Raw genomic sequence first — 26,889 nt, forward strand, 5'->3', positions numbered from 1 at the left:
CTTGCTTTGATGTGGTTGATTCTAATTGCGTTATCTTGTGCAGCTGTTATTAGTGATTCAGTTTCCATATTAAGATTTCCTTTTTGTAGCCATGTCCAAGTGTTTTTGTTAGTCTCTTCTTTTGTCATTCTTATGAATCGTCCATGTATCTGTTTTCTTCCCTTGTCTATTTTTTTTATCTTGTTTGTTTCTTCCATGTCTCTTGCTGCAGTAATTATTCTTTCAGTGTTTTGCATTATGTGTTTTTCTAATTCTTTTTTGTTTTATTGACACAGTCTTCTATAGAAACCAGTCCTTTTTCCCCATTTTTTCTTTTCACATAAAGTCGGTCAGTATCATCCTTCGGGTGCAGTTCATTGTGCATCATCATGAGTTTCCTGGTCTTCTGGTCGAGATTCCTTAGTTCTTCTTTGGTTCAGCTTATAAACGGTATAGAGTATCTTATTAGTGACACTGGCCACGTGTTTATTCCTTTAATTAGGTTTCTACTATATAGTTTAGTTTTGAGGAGTTTTCTTGTTCTTCTGGGGTATTCCTTTTCTGTTTTCTCTTTTATTTCTGTTACTTTAATGGCGTCTGCTTCCAGCACTCTCAAGTATTTGTAGCTATCATGTTCACCGAGTGCCCTCATTTCTGTTTGATTGGGCAGTGCTATATCTTCTGTTGCTTCTAGTTTTCCCATCCTCATGGTTAGTAGTGTGCTCTAAATAAGTGATGTGACTAAAATTGGAATACATTTTCCCTTTTATAAATTTTTATTTTTTAATATTGAAAATTTCGTTTTTTTTCATTTTTTTATTTTTAAACAGTTTGTGTTCAATCAATAATTTAATGATTAAACCGCATTCATTGAATTCAACTTAAAATGTAACCATAAAGTCAACAAATACTTAACACGAATCAAAACCATAAAAAAAAGTTAAATCTACTTATAATACTTTTCATAATATTGATGACAATAATAAGTCATTTATGGGAGGAAGGGAGCCACATAGACTGAAGTTGAAGTTAATAAATGTAGGTACAATTTAAAAAAATAAATAAATAATCGAAAATGGTGACCTAACTTGAAATATATTAATGTGATGAGAAAAAAATGGCGTATAGAGAAAAGAGAGGTTAAATTTTATTTCCATCTAAAAGTTATCAATGAACGAAACATTGTACTATATTTACTCATTTTTCCACTCTAAACTTGGTTGGTTTGTAATAGCTGCTCTAAGTGGAACACGGTGAAGAAAACAAATATATATATATATATACTAGCATTTCAGCCTGGCGTTGCCCGGGTGTTTGGAGGTGTATGTTGAGCAAAAAAAAAAAAAAAAGTGGTAGACAGACAGACACTTTCACTTTTATATCTATCTATATATCTATAAAACTGAACATGTCTGTGTGTCTGTCTGTGTGTTTGTGTACATTTCCCTACGCGATAACTCAGTCAATTTTCAGTTTACAGACTCCAAATTTGATATACAGGGTACTGAGATTTGGGAAAATCTTTATGATCGGTTTTCAGCCAGAAATTTGGCTGTTAAGGGGTCAAAGTTTAATGATTTGACCTTTGAGAACTCTACCAAAATCCACCGACAATTTTGGGTCTGAACAATTGAAATTTTAGATATAGGTTCGTTGGGCATAGATATAGGTTCCTTGGGCATACCTTGATTTGAGCCCAAAACAATAAATGTTAAGGGGTCATAATAGGGGTCAATATCTAAAAAAAAATTGACCTCTACGATCTCTACCAAATTTGACAATTACTGGTCCAAACATTTGAAATTTTACATAAAGGGTATTCAGAGATAGGGCAAGCTTTTTAATCAGTTTGGGTCGAAAATTTTTAGTTACCAATATATAAATGTATGTATGTATATATGTTTGCATGTCTGCCTAAAACTTTCGATAGAAGCGATGGATTTTACCAAGATCAGTATCGTTTTGAAGTTCGACCTTTCAGACGACAAATATCGAAAAATCGGCTAAAAAAATTAATATCTACACCTTCAACTGGGCACTTTTCTACAGGGGGGGGGGTCGCTTTTTTCGCCGATATTTTTGAAAGTCATCCTCTCCTTTTGATTGTCTAGCCTTAATGTAAACATAAGTCACTTTCGGTTTGACGATGATCTTAACAGCAAAGACGTCACGTTTTTTTCCTCCTTTGTGTTACGAGTTCGAGCCTGCTTTCCTACTACCACTTTTTTTTTTTTTGCTCAACATACACATCCAAATACCCAGGCAGCGCCAGGCTTAAATGCTAATGCTAGTATATATATATATATATATATATATATATATATATATATATATATATATATATATATATATAATCAGTAAGATGATTGATAATTTATAATTAAAATTAAAAATTAAAAATCGGCTTCATAAGAAGGAACACAACAAAGCCAATAAATTGTACGATCGTTTCGGAAACGATGTTTTTATTGAGATAGATATTAAGTCATGGACAATAATTTTTATAAAAAAACTATATGTAAAAATTATTGTCCATGACTTAATGTCTATCTCAATAAAAACATTGTTTCCGAAACGATCGTACAAATTTATTGGCTTTGTTGTGTTCCTTCTTATGAAACAAATTTTTAATTTTAATTATAAATTATCAATCATCTTACTGAATATTAAAATAGCTCTAGGATATATGCCTATTGAGCTTATTATATATCTGCATTACAACGAGTACTGTCCTTTCTTGTATTTTAATGACATTAGTGATTTTACTATCACATTAAAATACACTCTGCTCTTTAGACTACTGTTCTAATCTCCTTTAAATTATATATATATATATATATATATATATATATATATATATATATATAAATATAAGCTCTTTCATGTATAATTGAAACTGAAACCAAAGCTTATGAAAAATTCTTGGTAAAATTATTTATTACAAGAAATGGAAGGTCATAACAATTAAATAACAGTCACTCGGAAGAAAAAGATGTAAGCATGACACACAAAATAACTATTATGCCTCTTAATTTTGTCCCTTAAACAGTTATCTCCCTTGGCCAGACATTTTTCTTATAGAATTTCCCCTGACTTGACACTGGCAGGTTGACCAGTGTTTTGTCCCCTCATTCTACCTGCCTTTCTAGCCGCATGGATCCATTTTTTATCTACCATTATCCTTTGCTGTTTTAAGCCATCTCCAGTAAGAAACATTATTTATCTCCTTTTTTAAAGACACTTTTTAATACCTTAATTTTATTTTTTATATTATTTCATTTTAACTACGAACTTTGTTTATTTTCTTTATCCACGTGTTCGGTCCCCTTATTTTTAGCTGTCATTGATTTCCTTACGCATAAGACTCCCCGATTCAGCCCTTTTATAACTTCTCGTTCTGGACTTTTTCTCTTTGTATTCTGCACAATGTTTATTTTTGTTTCTTTCAGTTTTTTACCGTATCTACCTTCAATAAACCTGTTTATGGGATTTCCTATCTTCAGAGTTTTGATTGCTAGTATGCGTTTAATGCTAACTGTTCAAGGATCATATGTTTCTAATCAAACGCATCCTGGAGAAAGTATAGCAAAAAATGGAGATGGCTTAAAATGGCGAAGGATAATGGAAGATAAAAAACCGAGTCATTCTGTGAGACTTAGAGAATTTGGCGATCTAGCTACTGAACTCCTGTTGGCTAAGGAAGATGGAGGCCTTCCTGGACTTGCTTCTCTGGGCACCGCATGAGGACTCTGTCCCTTCATTGCCAAATTGCCATCCTTGCTTCAAGATAGATGGTTATCTGTTGGCTGAGAGTACAAAGAGCGTCCCCAAGTCATGTTCCCTCCATTCAAAGTGTTTGTGAACTTTGTCACCCAGCAAGCTAGGATCAAAAATGATCCAAGTCTCAGGATTAACCCACCGGTGGACAGGGTTCCCCCACAAGAACGTAAACACAGAGCAATATCTGTGAACAAAACTAAAGTGTCCCCCACAGTTTCCAACTTTGAGAGTCGAAAAAACAAGAACAAGCACATACCCAGGCAATATTGTCCAGTGCACAAGGTCTTCCACCCATTGTCAAAATGCAACGCCTTTCGAGAGAAACCCTTGAAAGAACGTGAGACTTTCATAAGAGAACATGGCATCTGCTTCAAATGTTGCTCATCTACAGCACATACATCCAGGTTCTGCAGAGCTAACGTTAAATGCAATGAGACTGACAGCAAAGACCACAACACTACTCTTCATCCAGGGCCACCTCCATGGATCGTCGATGTGAGACCTACTACAAAGCACGGCAAGAAGACGACTCCCCAGCAGCAGTTGGATTGGTTTCACAATGCACACAGGTTTGTGGTGACAACCTGTCAGAAAGGTTCTGTTCTAAGATTTGCCTGGTGAATGTTTACCCAACTGACCAACCAGACAAGGCGGTAAAGATGTATGCCATCATAGACAAACAAAGCAACCGGTCTTTGGCATGCTCAGAATTCTTCGACACCTTCAAGAGTGACAGACCAAATTTCCCTTACTCCCTGAAAACCTGTGCCGGAGCAATACAGACCGCAGGAAGAAGAGCAGTAGGCTTCACAGTGGAATCCCTAGATGGAAAAACCAGCATCTCACTTCTCAGCCTGGTCGAGTGTGACGAAATACCTAATAATAGGTCCAGCATCCCAACCCCTGAGGCAGCGTTCCACCATCCACACCTTAAAAGGACAGATCACCTCATCCCCACCATGGAGCCTAAAACTCTTATCATGCACCTTCTCGGATGAGACATCTTAAGAATCCACAAGGTGCGTCAACAAATAAACGACCCCCACGATGCTCTATATGCCCAGAAATTGACCTGGTATGGGTCATAGTGGGCAACGCCTGCTTAGGGAAGATTCACCCTCCACTCATCATAAAGACATGGCATACCTATATATCCGAAAAGGGACGCCCTGCCTTTTTTGAAGCATGCCAAACAATCTTGAGGTTAGAGAAAGGTACAGCACCAGTGATAGACCATACCCTACCAAAATGGAAGGTTACCCATTTCGACAAACAAAGGATGATGAAAAGGTAGCACCTTCTATTGAGGACATCGCCTTCCTCAACATCATGGAAAGGGAGGGGGCTGAAAAAGACAAAAACAACAGTTGGATTGCTCCACTACCTTTCCGATCTCCCCAATGTCATCTCCCCCATAATAGGAAACTAGCAGAAAGATGATTTTTTTCATTGAAGCGCAGCCTCGACAAGAAGCCAGAGACACAGAGACACTTCTTTTCATTCATGGAAAAGCTGTTTGAGAACGGTCATTCTGAGGCCGCCCTCCTCACTCAGAAAGTGAGCATATCCTTCACACACAAACACAATTATGGACCCAAAGATATCCTCAAAAGTCAACAGAAATTCATCCAACATCTGGTTGAAACTTTCTGGAGCAGATGGAGAAGAGAATACTTGTCTTCGATCCAAACACGCACTAAGTGGAGATCAGATAAACCCAACTTGGAACCAAGGAACGTGGTGTTGCTCAAAGACAACCAGGCTGCGAGAAACAAGTGACCCTTAGGACTCATCACACGTGTGTTCTCCAGTAAAGACTACCTAGTGAGGAAAGCGGAAGTCAAGATTTCCAGAAAGGATGGCACCAAGCTCCTCCTCAGACCCATTACCGAGACTGCCCTTCTTTGTGCTGAGAACTAGAAAACTTATGATGTCTAAGACGCCAGGCGAGGGGTATTATGTATCTTAGTTTTGTCCCTTAAACAGTTATCTCACTTGGCTGGACATTTTTCTTATAGAGTTTCCCTGACACCGGCAGGTTGACCAGTGTTTTGCCCCCTCATTCTACCTACCTTTCTAGCCACATAGCTCGGTTTTTTATCTACCATTATCCTTCCCCATTTTAAGCCATCTCTGGTAAGAAACATTGTATTATCCCCTTTTTAAAGACACTTTTTAATACCTTAATGTTATTTTTTATATTATTTCATTTTAACTACGAACTTTGTTTATTTTCTTTATCTACATGTTCAGTCCCCTTATTTCTAGCTGTCGTTGATTTCCTTACACATAAGACTCCCCGATTCAGCCCTTTTATAACTTCTCGTTCTGGACTTTTTCTCTTTGTATTCTGCACAATGTTTTTTTGGTTTCTTTCATTTTTTTACCGTATCTACCTTCAATAAACCTGTTTATGGGATTTCCTGTCTTCAGAGTTTTGATTGCTAGTACGTGTTTAATGCTAACTGTTCAAGGATTGTATGTTTCCAATCAAACGCATACTGGAGACGTCGCTTTTTTCCTCTATATTTTTGAGTTATCCTCTCCTTTCGATTGTCTAGCCTTAATGTAAACATAAGTCACTTTTGGTTTGGTGGTGTTCGTAACAGCAAAGACGTTACGTTTTTTCCCGTTCTTTTCCTTCTTTTGGTACGGGTTCGAGCCTGCCTTCCTACTACCACTTTTTTTTTGTGCTCAACATACACATCCAAACACCCAGGCAACACCAGGCTGAAATGCTAGTATATATATATATATATATATATATATATATATATATATATATATATATATATAAAGTTCTTTCAGCTATACTTGAAATCGAAACCAAAACTTATGACGAATTTTTGGTAAAATTATTTATTACAAGAAATGTAAGGTCATAACAATTAAATGACAGTCACTCGGAAGAAAAAGATGCAAGCGTGACACACAAAATAACACACGCTATCGTATTAATGTATAGATTCCAACCTTCTTATAAATCGGCTTTCTAATGTTTTTTTCAGTTTATGTTCAAACAATTGAGCACTGACTACTAAATTCAAGTGTGAGGGTGGGGGTATTTGATTTATTAAGATTGTATAACTATAAACTTTCACCCAATGTAGGACAGGCACTTCAGTTCGTGAATAATACAGTTTGACTTTAAATATCGAAAAATTGGCCCAAAACATTTATTCCTTCACCCTCAGCTCAACCGTTTTGTACAAAGAGGGGGGTCGCTTTTTTTGTTGACATTTTAGCATATCATCGTCACCATTGGATTGACTATGCTTAATTTCACAACGCTCTTGACTTCCGGTTGCAAGATGGAGACATAGGCTAAGACGTTACATTTTTTTTTCCTCCTTCACGTTACGTTTTTTTTTCCTCCTTCACGTTACGTTTTTTTTCCTCCTTCACGTTACGTTTTTTTTTCCTCCTTCACGTTACGTTTGTTTTTTTCCTCCTTCACGTTACATTTTTTTTTCCTCCTTCACGTTACGTTTTTTTTCCTCCTTCACGTTACGTTTTTTTTCCTCCTTCACGTTACATTTGTTTTTTTCCTCCTTCACGTTACATTTTTTTTTCCTCCTTCACGTTACGTTTGTTTCTTTCCTCCTTCACGTTACGTTTTTTTTCCTCCTTCACGTTACATTTGTTTTTTTCCTCCTTCACGTTACGTTATTTTTCCTCCTTCACGTTACGTTTTTTTTTCCTCCTTCACGTTACGTTTTTTTTTTCCTCCTTCACGTTACGTTTTTTTTTCCTCCTTCACGGTACGTTTGTTTTTTTCCTCCTTCACGTTACGTTTTTTTTTCCTCCTTCACGTTACGGTTCGAATCTGCCTGTCTATTACTACTTTTTATTTTTTTTTAACACCTCTCTTCACCCAAACTGCCTACTATTGTTTTGATTCCCACCCCCACTACCACTTTTTTACCCTCCCCTTCCCTCGGAGTTTCATTACTACACCTCCGCACACCTGGGCAATGCTGGATACCCCTGCTAGTTTTGAATAAATCTGAAATCAATAATACTGGTTTAGTGTGAGCTCTATATACATATAAAAAAATGAAGTATGAGGGTGGAGTGTTTGATTTATTAAGGTTATATATCTAGAAACTTGCACCCAGTGTAGGATGGGCACTTCAGTTCGTGAATAATACAGTTTGACTTTAAATAAGAAACCATCCATCTGTGAATGATGAAAATAAAAAAATATAGATAATAAATCAATTATTTTACCACGACAAGAGTTGACCATGTTGTCAAGAACGACCACATCATAGCCTGCATTTATCATTTCTATCACCATGTGACTGCCAATGTAGCCAGCACCACCCGTCACGAGTATCGACATTGTGGAACTGAAAAAAAAACAAAAAAAAAAACAAATTAAGCAAAAAAGAAAAAGATAAAAATAAAAATATTTCTTTATACCAGAAACTAAGAAACAGACTGGCATAGAATAATTTCATGTTGAATTAAACACATACATTATTTCAATTTTCTTTATTTAATATTGGGTTCTGTTAATTGTATCCTTCGACAGAGAAACCATGAAAATAATAGATTCTAGAAATCTATTATAGCATTGATCGACCTTAAGAAATTTATATGCTGCTAAAGTTTATTCCGGTAAAACAACTAGTCCCGACCATATTCTAATCATAGTGCTGAAAGTTTCAACCGAAACTAGCTCCCATACTTGCGAAGCTGTTTAAACATTACCTTATGCTTTCCAACCCCTTGGAAAATATTATCAATTTTCCCCGTATTTAAAAATTCTGGAAATTCGTCATCTGTCTCTCAGTACAGACTAATCAGTCTTCTGTGCATTGTAAGTTGCTGAAATCTGTGAAAATAGAGAACTGGTCAATATTTCAGTAAAAAACCTACTCAGTGACATGCAATACGGTTTTCATTCTGCTAGATCTACAACTGATGTGTTAACTGTAATATCATACAAGATTAGCAAATTTCTTGATGGAGGCTTAGTTTCTAGAGTAATCTTGACATATCAAAGGCTTTTTATAGGGTATGGCATAAAGATCTACTTCACAAAATTTCCAGCTACGGAATTGTTGGAAATGTCCTCTCAATTATTAAACCCTTTCTCTCTGATAGGTTTATAAAAGTAGTCGTTAATGGGCAGAAATCAGAAACTCAAAGTATCAATGCTAGTGTCCATCAAGATCCATCCTGGGCCCAACTCCCTTCCTGATCTTCAATGATCTCCCAAATTGCATTCTTAGATCATTCATAGACATTTATGCAGATGACACTACAATCTATGGCAACACTTCAAAGGCCAGCAATTATTAGGATCTCTTTGATTCTCTCTCTTCTGACCATGAGTACATAATGCAACAGGGAAAAGATGTCTGGTTAATTTTAATGCATCTGAAACCAAGCTTCTCTCTTTCCATCATCAACACTCTGTTCTCCATTTGGCTCCAATTAAAATGAATGGTCCTCATCTTAGTTAAGCACCATCTTTTGACAAGCTTTTAGAACTGATCTTCACTCCTAATCTGAAATGTAACATAGATTGAATCTGTTGCCAAATTCAAGTAGATATCTCACTGCTGATACAATCCTTTACTTGTGTAAGAACCAAGTACATCTTTAGGTGGCTGGTTAATTTCAGTGCATCTAAAATAAAGCTTCTCTCTTTCCATCACCGAAGCTTTGACCTCCACCTGGTCCCAATTGAAATGAATGGCTCTCATCTTTGGGAAGCTCCATGTTTTGACAAACTTCTGGTACTGACCTTCACTCCTGATCTGAAATAGAACATACACATCTAATTCGTTACCAAGATCACCGGGAAAAATGGTTGGATCATTCTACTGCTCCAGTAAATATCTCACTGCTGATGCAATCCTCTACCTGAGTCATATACATTCTAAGATGGAATACTCTTGCCATACTTGGGGAGAAGCTGCTCAGAGTATCCTTTTCTGCCTCGACAGGGTACAAAACTGACTTTGAAATCTAGTAAGCGATACTCTTTTCTCTTTTCTGCTGTCTCTTTCTCATAGAAGAGACATTGTGAACACTCGACTAGCTATAACAACTATCAGCTATTTGTGCCAAAAAATCTAAAAAGTGAAAATTTCATGAGCAGAATTCTTTTTCTTAGAACTGCTCTTCTGTGGAACATAATACCACAGAGCTGCTTCCTGACTGACTATAATATGATAATTTTCAAGTCCAATGTGAACAGGTTCTTGAAGAACCATCCTCTAAAATAAATTATTATCAAATTACCCATTAATCCTTGAGTGGCCTCTGGGCCTTGATGAATGATGACTACATGATGTAAGCACAAAAACAAAACAAATAAACCAAACTGAGGTGTTTATTACAGGAACATTCAGTCTTTTCTGCTGTCACTTAGCGTTCCTATTTGTTCTTGTTCCAATTCTTGAAATTTTAAATGGTCTGGCTCCGGAAACAATAAATTTATTTATGATAAAACAATTATAGATAAAAATAAAATATCTTATTTTTTATTATAATAAAATGAAATCTTGGTTTCGTTTTTATTATTCTGCTTCTAAAATACAATTTTCCCCTGTAATAATAAAATACAGAAAATATTCATATTTTTGGCTGCAAAACAGCATATTGATTAAAAAAATTTTTTTGTTAAACTTTTACTTGGAAAAATAACCATCCTACGCATATTTTCTTCTATTAATATAGAGAATAGTTATCGCTGCACACCCACATTATCAAATTAAATCTTTATGAAATGTTCACCTTGTACATTTCCACATTTTACGTTTGATAATATTTTATATTTTTTCTTCATTTTAGTGAAATAATATCAAAATTAGAAAAAAGAAAATATTGATTTAAATTATTGATCTTAAGGTGGGCGTCCATAAATATGTTGCATCGAAAAACGTGTGCATTCGATGGAGCTGGAGCATGTGGTGTGGTGGGCGAAAAATGTGACTTTTAACTTTTAACACCTTTAAAACCAAGACTTGTTACTTTTAACACCTTTAAAACCAAGACTTGTTACTTTTAACACCTTTAAAACCAAGATTCCCTATTTTTTTTACCACAAACGCTCAGATCCTTGTTTTAGCCCAACTGAAATGAATCTCCCTCCTTGAAGAAATCCCTTGTTTTGACAAACTCATAGTAGTTACTTTCATTCCAGATCTTAAATGGAAGTTGCATATCCAGCTGTTAAGATTGCTGGAAAAATACTTGATTGTTCTATATACGTGACTCGTGATGTAATCATCTACCGATTTAAGTTACAATTAAAGATGGAATTCTGCTGCGACACCTGAATACTCTTTCTCTTTCTTGCTTTTGATAAATCATCTTGGAAATCTCGCTCCTAGACAAGGTTAAAAAAGAGTCGCTAATCTGATAGGCCCTGAACTGGCATCTAAGTTTCAGCCTCTGTCCCATCGACAAAACGTTGCATCCCTCTGCTTGTTCTACAAGTATTTTAATGGTGAATGCTCTGACGAACTGCAGACACTTGTGCCCCCACGACGTAGACACCCTCGACAAACCCGACAGGCAGCTAAATCTCACCCCCACACAGTAGAGATCCCTAGATGTAAAAGATCTTTCTACTCCAGTAGTTTCTTCCCCAGAACTGCTAGACTCTGGAATTCCATTCCAGGTTCCTGCTTCCCTAACTGTACTGACATGCAGAAGTTCAAGTGTAACGTGAACTGACATCTTGCTGCCCAAATCCCTACATAGTGCCCCAGTAGTTGCTGCCCCTGATAGTACACCAAAGTGGCAATGTGCCTTGTTTGGGGTGAAAATGTTATAAAAAAAAAATTAAAAAAATCTAGTGGAGGGTGATCTCTTCTCTACTTTTTTCTCACAAAAGAAACGTTGCTAGTCTCTCTCTACTTTATCGGTATTTTCATGGAAGATGCTCGACTGAGCTCCAATTTTTAGCTCCTCCTTCAAAACATTCACAGCAAGAACTCAGCAAAAAGTATTTGCTTTATTCGTCCATGTGCCTAGCGACAGGCAGAACTTCCATTGATAGGACTTCTTTGCAAGTCTGTAGAACGTATTACTGCAGGATTGCTTCCCTGCTGATTACAACATAGTCATCTACTCATGAACCGCCTCATAAGCAATTAAATGCAGTTCATATCATTATTAAATGTTAGTACTCCCATAGTGTTCCTCATCTTTTGGCTGGCAATAATTCCACCTCATTAACCTTTATCTTCGAGTGGTTCTTAACTTTGATAAATGGTGATTTCACAGTAAAAAACCCAAAAAAACAGATAGAATTTAAACTCTACATAACAAATACGATCATATACAAACATGTCCGCTAAGCTAATCATATTCCTCTCCAGGATTTCTGATTAACGACAGATCTAGAAATTCTTGAAAAATATTCCACTTCTGCTAATCCATCAGATGAATTCATTGCTATTGATGAAACAATGATGTCATGGCATGGAAAATTAATCTTCCTTCAATATAATCCGGGCAACACACATAAGTATGGGGTGAAAGTTTATAAAATATGTAATGCCTTGGTTATATGTGCCCCATTTGTGATCATGCTGGAAATGGAAAAAATATAAAGTATAGAGTGGCTAAGTGGTTAACGACATGGACTGATCACCTACGTGTGCCAAGTTCAAATCGAGTTCATTCTATGAAAACATTTTCATTGAACGCACACTTGACCTTGTGTCTCACCTCCTGAAGAGGGGATAAATAAAGCATCAAGGGTAAACGATGAAACATTAAACAACTAGTGAAAATACGCAACCCAAATAGTGTTCAATCTTTTACTAAAGATGATCAAAGGACAATCAAAACTCGTCACACATTCAAGAGAATTGCCGAAGCATAAAATCCATCTTGTGTTGAGTTTAACTGAAAAACGCAACCGAAACGACGTTATAAGTGCAACACTTTGAAAAGGAAATATTTTTGTCAGGCAACAAAATGGTGGAAATTGTATTGGTGAAGCATAGAAAGATGTGATGCATCGATGTTAGATATGAAAGACTATCTTACCTTTAAAGAAATAGCACGAAAGATGAATGATGTGAGTTGCTTACAATGTCATGAAACATGCAATGAAGTTGATATATTCAGATTATGTGGAATGTTGGATTATTGCATACAAATTATTGGTAAAACCCAGCGAGGCTACTTTAGTCTATGATTACGTTGTTCATTTTCCAAACTATTTTCTGGTTGTAACATTATAAGTAGTAGTAGTAGTAGTAGTAGTAGTAGTAGTAGTAGTGGTAGTAGTGGTAATAAACTTTTGTTGGACCTTTTGTAAATGCTTTAATGATATTTCGAAAGACCATTCAACGCTAAAGATCAAATGGCAGAGTTTCGTAAATCTATCATTGAATACGTTTGTAATGCAGACAAAGTTTGAAAGAATAAAAAGGACAAATCGAAGAAGCGACCAATTCCTAGATGTGTCAGCTGCAATTGTGGAAACAACAAACCTGAATAGAGTAAATGCAAATTTATATTGAATACACAAATCAACCTTTTTTCTGTCTTGAGTTTTTCCATTTTGAATATCGATTGCTTAAATGTGTTTTTTTTTAATTTTCTAATGGAAGATTTAAAATTTGTTTATCAAAGAATCAGTTTGCTTTCAACAGCAGCAGTTTTCATTTTATCATGTGTACAATGAAATATATCACCATCAGTTTAACATCCATTTTGCATGTTGGCATGTATTGAACGACTTAAGAAATTGAATTCCAAACTAACCTATCTCTAAGTCTTTATTTATCCCTCTTTTTCTCAATTTCATTTTTATCACATTCTCCCATGTTTTCTTGGCCTTTACCTGTGAACTGACCCTGTTACCTCCATTCTCCTATATCTACCAACCCAAGAACGTACACCCATTCTTTCAATTTGACCATACTATCACAGTTTCCTGTTCTGAAAACAACTCCCTATATCGTTCAGATTTAATCTGCCTTTGAGCTCATCAGATCTAACCCTGTCTTTGACTCACATTACACATTCATTGTATTATTTCTATATCACTTCTTTGTATTCAACACACAATCCTCGCTGGCCAGGTGTCACTTCTGTACATAATCACACTGCAAACACATACCTGATGAATTCTTCCCTTGATTGACAGTGATAACACTCGAATAACACAAATTTCCTCCACTTACTCTATTCACTCCAAACTCTTACAGTCACACTGGGACCTGCTTCACTTTATGTAAGGTAATAAAACTTCTGAATAACCTCAATAGCTTTTCCATTCAAATATACTTTTTTTAGATCTGAGTTTTCATCCATCGCTCTTTTCACAATTTCCAATATCTTACATATAAAATCAAATGAGATTTTCCTCAATCCGATTGACTGGATTACAAAAGTATAAAAATCTGCTTTGTATGCAATTTATGTCAATTATTCAAACAAGTTTTTAAAAAAAATTTGATTATTCAAGCAAGCTCTTAAAAAATCAAATTAAAATATCATATTTAAGCGTATTTTACGACTGAGCAAAGCCCCCCCCCGCCGCTAGTCTCTCTCTCTCTCTCTCTCTCTCTCTCTCTCTCTATATATATATATATATATATATATATATATATATATATATTTTTTTTTTTTTAATTCAATTTTCACCCCAAACAAGGCACAGTGCCACTTTGAAGTAGGGGGCTCTGTTCTTCAGATGCTGCACTTCTATTTCTTGTTCTCACGACTGAGACAATTTTTATTTTTGTACCTTTTCTCCACGTTAAAAAACGACCCTGGTGTCTAACTCTGTCCCGTGGGGAGGCATAGTAAATAGGTACTATTAGGGACTTAATTAGCGGGGTCATTATGAAGGGAGAAGAGTAGAAAGATGTTTGTTAACATTACACTTGAACTTCTGCATATCATTGCAATTGGGAAAGCAGAATCCCGGAAGGGAGTTCCAAAGACCCGCAGTTCTGGGGAAGAACCTATTGGAGTAAAAGGCTTTCTTGCACCTAGGGATCTCTACTGTAAAGGGATGAGACTTAGTAGCTTGTCGGGTTTGTCGGGGGTAGTTACGTCGGGGAGGTACAAGTGTTTGCAGTTCGTCAGAGCATTCACCATTAAAGTATTTGTAGAACAGGCAGAGGGATGCAACATCTCGTCGATGGGACAGAGGCTGAAGCCTAGATGACAGTTCAGGACCTATCAGGTTGGCGACTCTTTTTTGAACCCTGTCCAGGAGCGAGAGACAAGCAGCAGATGCACCAGCCCAGATGTGACAACAGTACTCCATACATGGGCGAATGGTTGCCTTATAGAGGTATAGGATACTGTCAGGCGTAAGTAGTTTTCTAGCACGGTAGAGGGAGCCAACCTTCCTTGCAGCAGCCTTGGCAATGCTCTCAATGTATCTATTCCAGTTCATATTCCCTGTAAACGTTAGGCCGAGGAGTTTAAAAGAAGTACTTTCAGGCAATGTGTTCTTGGCCATTGCTATTGGTGGTAGAGAAGGTTTCTTGTAGTTATTGAAGGAAACAAGCTTAGTCTTAGCAGCATTGAATGTGACCAACCATTTTTGTCCCCATTCCACTACGGATTGGAGGTCATCCTCTAGTGTTTCTGCTATTTCCTTGGATATGTGTTCATTTGTTTTCCCCTCATATCTGTTATAGAGAGTGGTGTCATCGGCAAATATACCCATCTCCGAAACAATATTATCAGGGAGGTCATTTATGAATATCAGGAATAATAGAGGTCCAAGGATAGACCCCTGAGGTACTCCCGCATTTATGTCATATTGTTTGGATGTACGTCCGTCGAGGACAACTTTGATTTTTCTATTACTTAAGAAGGATTTAATTACATTATGAATTCTTCCATTGATTCCATAAAGGATGAAATATAATTGAATAACCGTATTTTCCCATAAACATATATATATATATATGTGTGTATATATATATATATATATATATATATATATATATATATATATATATATATATAGTCTTTGAAGTTTTTAACCTTTAAAACTATACAAAAAAATATTTTTTATCATTCGTTAGAAAACCATCTAGTCAGTAAGTCATTTAATCACCTGCAATCACTGCATCAACTCGCTCTCGAATTTACTATAATACCAACAATTTATTTTTCAAGGGATCATCAGTTGTTTACCATGAAACACTGTTTCGGGGATTTAATTAATATATATATATATATATATATATATATATATATATATATATATATATATATATATATATATTTATATATTTAAAGTGATGTTTGTGTTGTTCCAACGTGAGAAAAAAATGTATATTTAAAAGAGTGTAGCCATCATCAGCGTTATAAAAATATTTTAAAATAAAATTATGATAAAAAACTTTTTAAAAAAACCCACAATTGTTGATGGCTACACTCTTTTAAATATATATATATATATATACTAGCTGTACCCGGCCACACGTTGCTGTGGTTCAGTTTGTTAAAATGGAACACATTCCTCAAGAAAAATTGCATTTTGTTCGTTTATTTACTTTTATTATTTTTTGCAATTTTTTTAATCAATAAAAGTTGTTATTTTTCCCCCAAAAAAGATTAATTTTTTACCATAAATTGTTAGGTGAAAGTTGTTTTTTCAGGAAAACTTTCACTGTTTTTTTTTTTTTTAAAGAAATTTGTCAGTAAACGTTTCTCTTTGAAAACGGAATTTTTATTATAAAAAGAACAGATGAATGCTTTACATGAACACTGTAAATAGTTATGTGAAAGTAGAGAAAAATTTGATTCTTTTTTTCAAGAGAATGTACAAATTATTTTTTTTTAACAGATGTTCAGAAAATAAACAGAAAAATACTTCCATCATTAATTATGCAAAAAAATAAATAAAATGTTGATTTAGTTTTTCAACATAATGCTTATGAATTACGATAAAACTTGCTGAGTATGTGCTGTTTTATGGTTCTTGTAAAAATGGAACAGAAACTTAAATTTCGCTTCGTTTTAATCTTTCTTAATTTTTTAATTGTGCCCCCCCAAACGAATATAATCAAAACAGTAACATTCAACAATTGTACTTTATGTATATAAAACACAAAATATTTATTAAAAAAAAAAAAGTTAATAACGAAAGGGAAATAATTCTATTTTTAAACGAAAAAGTCAGTTTGTTATTTTTTACATAAGTCCAGCTTACCATTCACATTGGAAATGTCGACATTTATAGGTTGTAGGGTACGTTTACAACGAATAAACACTCCAATCTAGTAGATGTATCAGAATTTTTAACACCCCTATCACGAAACTGCGAATAAAATATAAAAATCTCGTAATTTATCTGTTAAAAGTGCGTTGTTTATTTTCTTTATGGATTATACTTCCAAAATAAACTAATAAAGTTGTTTTAAAAGTAATAGATATATATATATTTTTTTAAACTAATGAATTCTACAAACTCAATATTTTTCAATTTTTAAACTTTAAAAATCTATCAAAATTTTTCTATTGATTCTATTTTTACGATATTTTCAAGGTCAATGTGAAATTTTATGCCCTTTCCAATAAACCGAATATAATATTTTAGACAAACGGTTTTTTTTAATTCACGCCCCCCCCCCATTTTCAAGTGTCTATTAAAAAGTAAATAATTAATTTACTCACCAAAGTTTTATACATCACAAATTGAATAATAATAATAATGGTCAATAAGTAATATATTCAAATTTAAAACAAAAAAAGTAGTGTTTTTTAGAAATTTACCTGTGAAGTTCGAAGTTTAAAACCTGTTTTTTTAAACCACGTTGTTTGTTTTTTCTTTTGTTTTTGTTTTTTTATGAAACCTTGGTCCTTGTTCCTTTAATTGAAAAAAAATTAGGGCTTGAATTACATTTTTCGAGGAGTTATAAGCTTGGAAAGACAGGAGGTCGAATAATTCACGCCTCCCATTTTGAAATGTCTATTAAAAAGTATAATTTACTCACCAAAGTGTTATATATCACAAATTGAAGAGAAAAGGTCAATAAATAATATATTCAAATTTAAAACAAAAAAAGTAGTGTTTTTTAGAAATTTACCTGTAAAGTCCGAAGTTTAAAACCTTTTTTTAAAAAAAAAGACACGTTGTTTGTTTGTTTTTTTTGGGTTTTTTTTTTAATGAAACCTTGGTCCTTGCTCCCTTAATTGAAAAAAATTAGGGCTTGAGTTACATTTTTCGAGGAGTTATAAGCTTGGAAAAACGGGGTGGAATTATTCACTATTTTTCACGAAATTTCTGACACACCTACCAATCTACCCATGTTAAGAACGGCTTTCGGAATAGACACCCCTAACCTTACCAGCATACCCGAAAAGCTATAAAAGTTGATGTGTCGAATGTGAACGATGAGTTGGACGTAATGTAAAAATGTACCGAATTTAAAAGGGAACGAAATTCAAATTTCCGTTCCATTTTTACAACCGTAAAGCAAAGCATTCTATGCAAATTTTACCTAACTTACTGTATTAATGCTATTTTTTTTAAGCAAAAAAAAAAAAAAAATATTTAGGTTTGGTTATAAATTCCTAAACTCATTTCACCCTAAATAAATTAGGGTTACTGAAATAGGAATCTAATTGAATCTTTAATTTCCTGAATAGTATGCGAGAATTCATTTTTCTTCGAGTTATATCGAATTCATTAATACGGACTTTAGGGGCTTTTTTCGTAATGTTACTGTAAAAATTATGTTTTATTGTTACAAATTACGATGCTTTAAAAAAAGCAAAAATAAATTCTTGCGTTTTTTATTTACTACTGAAAACCATAACATTAGTAAAGGTATTTTTTGTTTAAACAAAATAAAACATTTTCACTAAGAGTTAAGTAAAAATAATTAGTTCATTATATTCTGCAATCATTATTTGATAAATACTGCAATTTTCATTAAAATTGGTAAATTTCCTGATTTTTGGTGAATTTTTAAGTAAAGGGAGGGGTCAAAATGTTTATACACTTTGAGCGTCGGCATTCATTTTGTCTGTACTTAACATTTTTCGATGAATATTTAATAGGAAAGCGACCACATGTGGTTAATTTATCAATAATCATGTGATTAAACCCATTGAAAATTTACCGATATTGTAAACACATTCTGTAGTGTTTTTTTAGTGATGCAGTGTTGGCAACTGAGATTTAAAAAAACCTGCGAGACCAGGAGAAAGAAATGTCCAGAAAATCGCTAGATTTTTAACTTTTATCATCTGAAATTTTCAAAACTCGCTAATCCCCCCCCCTAAAAAACTCCGTATTTTAACTTCCTGCCATAAAAAAATTATAAATATAGTATATTCAATATATAAAATGTTCCGTGTTTTCTCACTATATGTTTCTGGAATTATATTGAAGCGGTTAGCTCCCGTATTTTATCAGCTAGTTTTACCTGTTTTTTCAGAGAGGGTATTTTTTTTTTTTTTTGTAGTAAACAAATCATAAACTCAAACTTTTTATAATAAAAGTTAAATTGAAATATACTGCAAATTAAATATCAAAATAATGGTGCAACATATTTTGAAATTAGAAAAATAAAAAAACAAAAAACTTTGTTTTAGCATGTTAAAAGTATTTAGGTTGGTAGATAATTTAATTCTACTGTATTGATATAATTTTTTTTTGTTGCCGTGTTTCTTGCTTTTTACAATTTTCGACTAAATACTTCTAAATTTCGTATTTTAAACTAAACTTCGAAGGTTGGAATGCCCACCCCCACCTAAAATGTACTTGGAAAAATCGATTTTATAGCGAGATTTAAGAATGGTTAGCCGAAAAAAAGGTGAAAAACAAAACAAATAATCAATAAATAATTGTTACCAAAGGCAATAAATGCTACTTTTTTTTTTACTTACATGAATGAATTTATTTTATGTTTTAAAGTATTTTCAAGCGCTTGCGGGTGTGTGGGTGCGAAATATCTCCTGATTTTTTAGAATTTCCCGCTAGATTACAAACGAAATCTCCAGATCTAGCAGGAAAACCGCTAAATTAGAAACACTAGCCACGTGACAGGAAGCGGTAATAAATAATTGTCCCTAAATAAAAAAAATGGCCTATCTGTACAAAGAAACCCACCTATTTATCATAGAAAAATTAAGTATAATGATATTATTAAAAAGAAATACATAAAAACACACATGGATATAGTAAACATATTATACCAAAACGTGGAAGCCATCCGTCCAGTGGTTTTTTAGACAATTAATTGCAAACGAACCAAGAGTTACATTTTTATATATATATATATATATATATATATATATATATATATATATATATATATATATATATGGATATATATATATATATATATATATAGAAATATATATATATATATATGGGAAAATATGTTTTTTCAATTATATTGCACCCTTTATTTATACTAATCCTTTAATTTATGAAACTCAATGGAACTATAGAGCATATACAAATAAATAACAAAAAGTCTATATTTCATTGTTGTCCATCTTACTTTTTATTACTTTAAGCATGTTAAAATGTTCAATTCTTGATAGCACCTGTTTTGTAATGCATAATCATTCATGTAATTATGTCAAGTTTAAAAGAAAAAAAATATATGGACATGATTACAACATCTGAAAATCAGAAGTGAAGTTACAATTGTGTTTTCTTTTTGTTATGACATCTTTGAATTTTAATGTCCATATATATATATATATATATATATATATATATATATAATATAAATAAATATATATATATATATATTAATCGTATGAAAATGTATTTAAGCAAGCTATACAAAAAAGTGTGTATGTCTCTCAGTAAAATGACTTATGCAATAACTAGCATCATTTGCAATCTGAGTCCTTTTTTTTTTTTTTTTTTTTTTACACAGTGATCACCACTTATCAAGGCCCGGAAGCCACTCAGGGATAAGGGTTATTGCAAGTACATTACGTTAGTGAGGAGATTTGCTGAAGTGTTTACTTAAGGGGGCGGTTCATTAGGAATTTGTTAACATTGGACTTGAAGACATCCAAGTTGTAGTCCGGAGGGAAGCAGGCAGACGGAACAGAGTTCTACAGGCGTGCAGTTCTAAGAAAGAAGCTTTGTTCATGGAATCCGTGTTTTGATTTAGGCACAGATAAAGAGTGGGGGAAATTTTTCACAGTGGATTCAACTAGATGGGTGTTTTTCGTGAAAGATTGGCGAGGGGGGACCAGAGATTGGAGTTCAGACGAGCATCTGCCATGGAAATAACGATAAAACAAGGATAGGCTCGCAATGTCTCTTCTGTGGGAGAGAGGTTGCAGGGTAGAGAAAAGGGCATTCCCCACTAAGCCACAAAGTCTATTTTGTACTCTGTCAAGGCAGGATAGGCTGTTTTTAGCAGCTCCTGCCCAGATATGGCAACAGTATTCCATCCTTGGACGTACTTGGCTTTTATATAGATAGAGAATTGCATCAGTAGTGAGATATCTTCTGGAGCGGTAGAAGGATCCCACCATCTTTCCAGCGACCTTGGCAACAGACTTGATGTACGTGTTCCATTTCAGATCTGGAGTAAAGGTCAAACCCAGAAGCTTGTCAAAACACGGGGCCTCACCCAGACGAGAGCCATCCATCACAATTGATGTCAGCTGGGGATCAGAGCGTTGATGATGTAGGAATAGGAGTTTGGTTTTGGATGCATTAAAGGTAACCAGCCACATCTTCCCCCACTGAACCACGCGCTTGAGATCAGAGGAGAGAGAATCAGAGAGAACTTTGTCATTTACAGCCTTTGATGTGTTGCCGTAGATGGTCGTGTCATCAGCATAGATGTCAACGAATGATTTAAGTATGTGTTTAGGGAGGTCATTGATGTAGATCAGGAAGAGAGTTGGGCACAGGATTGACCCCTGAGGGACTCCAGCATTTATATTGCAGGCCTCCAATTTTTGTCCATCTACCACTACTCTTATGAGCCTATCGGAGAGAAATGATTTAATGATTGAGAAAAAATTTCCAGTTATACCGTAGCTGGAAATCTTGTGAAGTAGACCCTTATGCCATACCTTGTCGAAGGCCTTTGATATGTCAAGAGCAATTGCCCTAGAAAGGAAGCCTTTGTCAAGAGATTCACTAATCCTGTGTGATATAACCGTCAGCACATCTGCGGTAGATCTTGCAGAGCGGAAACCATATTGTGTGTCACTAAGAAGGTTATTCCTGCTGAGGTGGTTGACTATTTCTCTATTTAATATGGATTCCAGCAACTTACTCATAACACACAGGAGACTTATAGGTCTGTATTGAGAGGGAGATGACTTATCACCTGAATTCTTAAATACAGGGTAAACTGATGAGGTCTTCCAGGGAGTCGGAAAGCACTTCTCCTTAAGGCAGCGTTTAAATAGTTTCGTAAGTATGGGAGCAAGTTCTGGTTGAAGCTTTTTTAACACTATAATTGGGATGCCATCAGGGCCAGTTGCTTTACTGGAATCTAGGTTCTTGATTAGCTTGGCGACCTCATGCACGGATATTTGTATTTGTATATGAGTCCTAGACAGAAAGTTTAGTATCATATTTTTATTTTGAGTTTTATAAGTGGATTTAAAACTGGTGCAAAACTGCTCTGTTGTTGGATATTTTGGTCATTTGTGCTAAGAAATACTTTTTGACAAAAGCATGCACAATAAAATAATTATCAAATGTGCCAAAAAGTGATTTGCATAAAAATTATGTTCCTTTTCTTCTGATGAGTAAAGGCAGGCACTTGTGTAAAGAAGCAACAAACTTGATTAATTGTCAAAAAGAAGTTAAGTTTAAAATATGATGTTTGAAAGGTCATTACACAGATGTAAGCAAACTCAAATCAATTAAGTGAAATGACAATGGCTGAGTAGAACGTTTGGATGTGGTTACAGCAACAATGTTATCTAAAAATGGGCATTTCAGGTGGTTGTATAATAACAACTGAAAAGGATATTGTTGTTGGTTGACGATTTGAGCCAAGAAGAATTAATCTATCGAATTCTTGTGCATGCATCTTCCTCCTAACACCAACCATCCATAACCGTGACCAAGAATAAAGATACATTGTTATATTTTTATAAATTAGCGTGTCGTCGTTGTTTTAAACACAGCCAAAATACGACACTATATTGTGAATTTTACCAATGTTTGGAAAAGTATATTTCTATTCTATATTGTTTCCTTTTTATAAACAATTTGTTTGCATTTGCTATTATTCCGACCAATTAAAATTTGTTACGAACTAAAAATTCTCTATTCGCATCAGCTTTTTAACTTCCAATGATGTTTTTTTTTTGAGACAGAAATATTTAAAAAGAAAATGTTTTTCAACATCGTCAATTTCTACTTTTCATGTACTTTTTTATATACTTATTAAAATTATGAGAGATTTTTGTGTTGTCGTTAGTTACGAGCTTTTCTCTAATGTGTTATGTTGCTTCTCTCTTTGAGAGTTATTACATGTGCTATCATTACATGTGCTATCATTACATTGCTATCATTACATGTGCTATCATTACATGTGCTATCATTACATGTGCTATCATTACATTTCTATCATTACATGTGCTATCATTACATTTCTATCATTACATGTGCTATCATTACATTGCTATCATTACATGTGCTATCATTACATTGCTATCATCCCAGATTTTGCATGATCGCTTTTTGCGTTTGAATGATGAAGGAAGCTTTTCTCTAGATTGTTTCGTATGAGAATGTATCACTTTTGACTTTGACAGTTGAATTTTTTCTTCATTTTCATCTGCGTTTTCATTTATGGTATTACAAAACTACAATTTAATTTCACCAAATCTGATTTTCAATCAAATTCATTATTACAAATTTCTTGGAGAATTCCTTTGCTAATCTCAACCCCAAATCTAATGAAACATTATTATATAGCGAACATTTTTGTTTATTTCAACACTTGAAGTATTTTTAACCAGAGAGTTGAGATTCCAACTTTTTGCACAGGCTTTAACTTGGGGAGTTGAGTCTTGCGGATGCCGCTGCCTTTGGGATGTTGATTGCAGCTCAATTGTCTTTTTCTTCATAACAAAAAGCGTGAGAGAGAGAGATCCACATAGAAAACCTGTATAGTTCCCACCAGGAGGTTAATCAACCAGGGATGGGAAGTGTTGACAATCTCAGCCAGCATCTATGGTCAAATTCATCCCATTCTATTTGACCACTTCTACCATCTTTTGGCCAACTCTTATCAGGAGGAAGAGGTAACATTTGGTTGAATTTGTTCGGATTAGAGCACTGGGCAGAAATCTTATCTATATATCTATAAAAGTGAGAATGTGTGTGTGTGAGAGCACTTCTCAACCTATATACTCAACAAATCTTTTATCTATAGATTTGAAATTTGGTATATAAGGTATTCAGACATGTGGAAAATTTTTTAATCGGTTTTTATCTGGAAAAAGGGCTGCTAAGGGATCAAAATAGAAAAATTGTTATGTGGGGGGTCATCAGATTTTTATCTGTTCTTCGACTGTTTTATGACTGCATGCACAGCTGTGAAACATGGCAGCTTCCTCTTGTTAAGAATAAGTAGGGTTGAAAACACTTTTTAAAAATCGTTTCAATCTAGCCTAATGATTATCGTACTTGACTCACTGTCTTTAGGTTTTGGTTTCAATCTCAGTTTGAGTATTTTTTTACTTACAACAGGTGAACTGTTTAGAAAAAAAACAAAATCCACGTACACATGTCTCAGTTTTTTTTGTTGTTTTTACTTCACTTTTTTTTTAAGCAATTTAACATTACTTTTAATAATTACGGTATTTCTGTAATACATAAGAAATCTGCATTAATTGAAATATATTTTACGACTGGATGGCCTGCTAGTTGTGTCCATACAAATTTACCGTCCGCAGAATGCTTTGTTTTAATTAGAAAATTAGATTCCCTAATCCGTAACAGTTTTGAGTTAAGCATTCGCTGCTGAACAAGCATTTCCATGCTGAGAGAGACAATGAGAAATGGGCAAAGAAGGACAGGTGACAAGGCACAACCTGAAAAAGGGCTGGAAGCTGTGACACTTCATGAAGACTGAAGAAGAAAGTTGTTTTGCCTGCCACTTGACATGTCGTTGAAGCAAGTGGATTCATCCAAGATGGCCACAAAGTTATATCAGCTGCGTCGAGAAAAGAAAAAGGAACTGCTGAGTAATTTTTCTGTATCTCTGGATGAGCAGATTCCATGGACATGCTCTTTTATGGAGAACACATACCAGAGTTACCAGTGATGTCTCCAGCCTCACTTTCATCAGCAGCTTTGACCTGGGTGGCAACACTGAAATTGCTGCCCATAACATCACTCTTCAGTTATTCAACCTGAATCTATAATTGGGAATCTAAACCTGATTCTGTTTCAACAAGAGGCTAACCATTGCAGCTGGTACTTTCGAACAAACATTACTACTACAGTTTAGAGATACTCTTTGATTCAGATATTTGCTACAACTGAGATCTGCATTCACATTCGACTCTGCCGAGGGTCACACCCTAAGCTTCTGTTCTTGCTATGACACATTCCTAATTGTTGCCATTCCTTCTGTTATTGCTTCTTGATGCGACGGTCCATTGCTGCAGTTGCATACATTCTTAAGTTTCGTGGCAAGTGAATTGTTATACACTTTTTGGCAGATTCCGACTTTTGTGGCCACCATCCTGTTGTCTATATCAACCGATTTTTGGGGATCTCATGAACATCGTTACATTGCCGAGGTCCATATATGTAGGAAGTGAAAATAAAACAGAGATGTATAAACCAGGGGCCAAACCATGCATATGTTATATGGTCGTCTATGTCATGTTCGTTGCATGGTATAAATAAAATTAATGTGTGTATACAGTGTTTATATGTTTTATCACAGTCATCTTATATGACGTGTGTATATACCTGTGTTTGTCTATAGCCGTCAAGTGTTCTGATCGTCCAGTTCAAAGTTTTTTGTATGTTTATGTACATTCAATTACAGTTTATGACGTGACAGAATATTCTGTCACGTCATAAACTGTAATTGAATGTACATAAACACACAAAGAACTTAATCAAAGTCAGCAAACATTAGTGTGCCACTCTATGAATTGCCATCACCATGAGTAGAGCTGACACGTATCATTACATGTGCTATCATTACATGTGCTATCATTACATGTGCTATCATCCCAGATTTTGCATGATCGCTTTTTGCGTTTGAATGATGAAGGAAGCTTTTCTCTAGATTGTTTCGTATGAGAATGTATCACTTTTGACTTTGACAGTTTAATTTTTTCTTCATTTTCATCTGCGTTTTCATTTATAGTATTACAAAACTACAATTTAATTTCACCAAATCTGATTTTCAAGGACAACGAGAAGATAGAATTACACACATCAATATCAGCAATCTAGAACAACCAATGCAAGTACTGATCGTGACCTTTGTAACATGTATTATCTTTAAGATTGTCACTCATCCATCACCTATGAGGAAGAATACGGTTTATGTCCGGTTCCTGAGCCATTCGTGGTTTCACCCATTCTAATGCATGTTGTGAATTTGCACTGTATGGCTAAGTCTTTCACAGAATCCACCAAATGTTGCTGGGTGTACAGCAGTGGGAATTTCTGCTACTAACCCACAAACACAATATTTTGGCAATGACTGGATCAAGATGGTGTTAGGTAGGTTCCATTTAAGGAAACCAAGGAGAGATGATGAGCTTGTAAGCGATTCAAGTCCAATTTTCTTGATGTGCATTGCTGCTGTGTGTTCAGCAGTAACAGCATGTCTCCCTCCATAGAAGTACTTCAGTCGTGTAACGATTTGTTGAACAGATAATCAAACCAAAAGCATGTAATCACTTTACATGCAGCAAACGCTATAAACTGGACATCGCCAATGATGAAGAAAGGTGTAGTAAATCGACCGTGTTGACAATAATGATCATTAACTATCGATGCAAGGGTGACAACTGAGTGCAAATGCTATAGGATAGAAGGCAGAAGCATCCAAAATGCCATCTGGAAACTTTGTGTTTAAAACTTTCATACGAACCGACATGCGCGTTTCCTATCGAACATGTTTTTTAAAACATATAGGTAATCACCCACCTCCACTCCCCGAACTGGTGGTGATAATTGTTCAATGC

General features: G+C 34.6%; 1 protein-coding gene across 1 annotated transcript in view; it reads right to left on the reverse strand.

Moving 5' to 3' along the window:
• The window catches only part of LOC145288975 (UDP-glucose 4-epimerase-like), a 66,732-nt gene extending 58,621 nt beyond the window's left edge, over positions 1–8,111 (reverse strand). Inside the window, exon 1 of the mRNA XM_080136373.1 lies at positions 7,990–8,111. Within this exon, the coding sequence (XP_079992499.1) occupies positions 7,990–8,104 (115 nt within the window). The 5' untranslated portion in view covers positions 8,105–8,111. The remainder of the gene's footprint in view (positions 1–7,989) is intronic.
• Between the last annotated feature and the right edge of the window lie 18,778 nt (positions 8,112–26,889).

Source organism: Euprymna scolopes, chromosome 2, assembly GCF_053919585.1.
Source record: "Euprymna scolopes isolate OS-2025 chromosome 2, ASM5391958v1, whole genome shotgun sequence".
NCBI lineage: Eukaryota > Metazoa > Mollusca > Cephalopoda > Sepiida > Sepiolidae > Euprymna > Euprymna scolopes.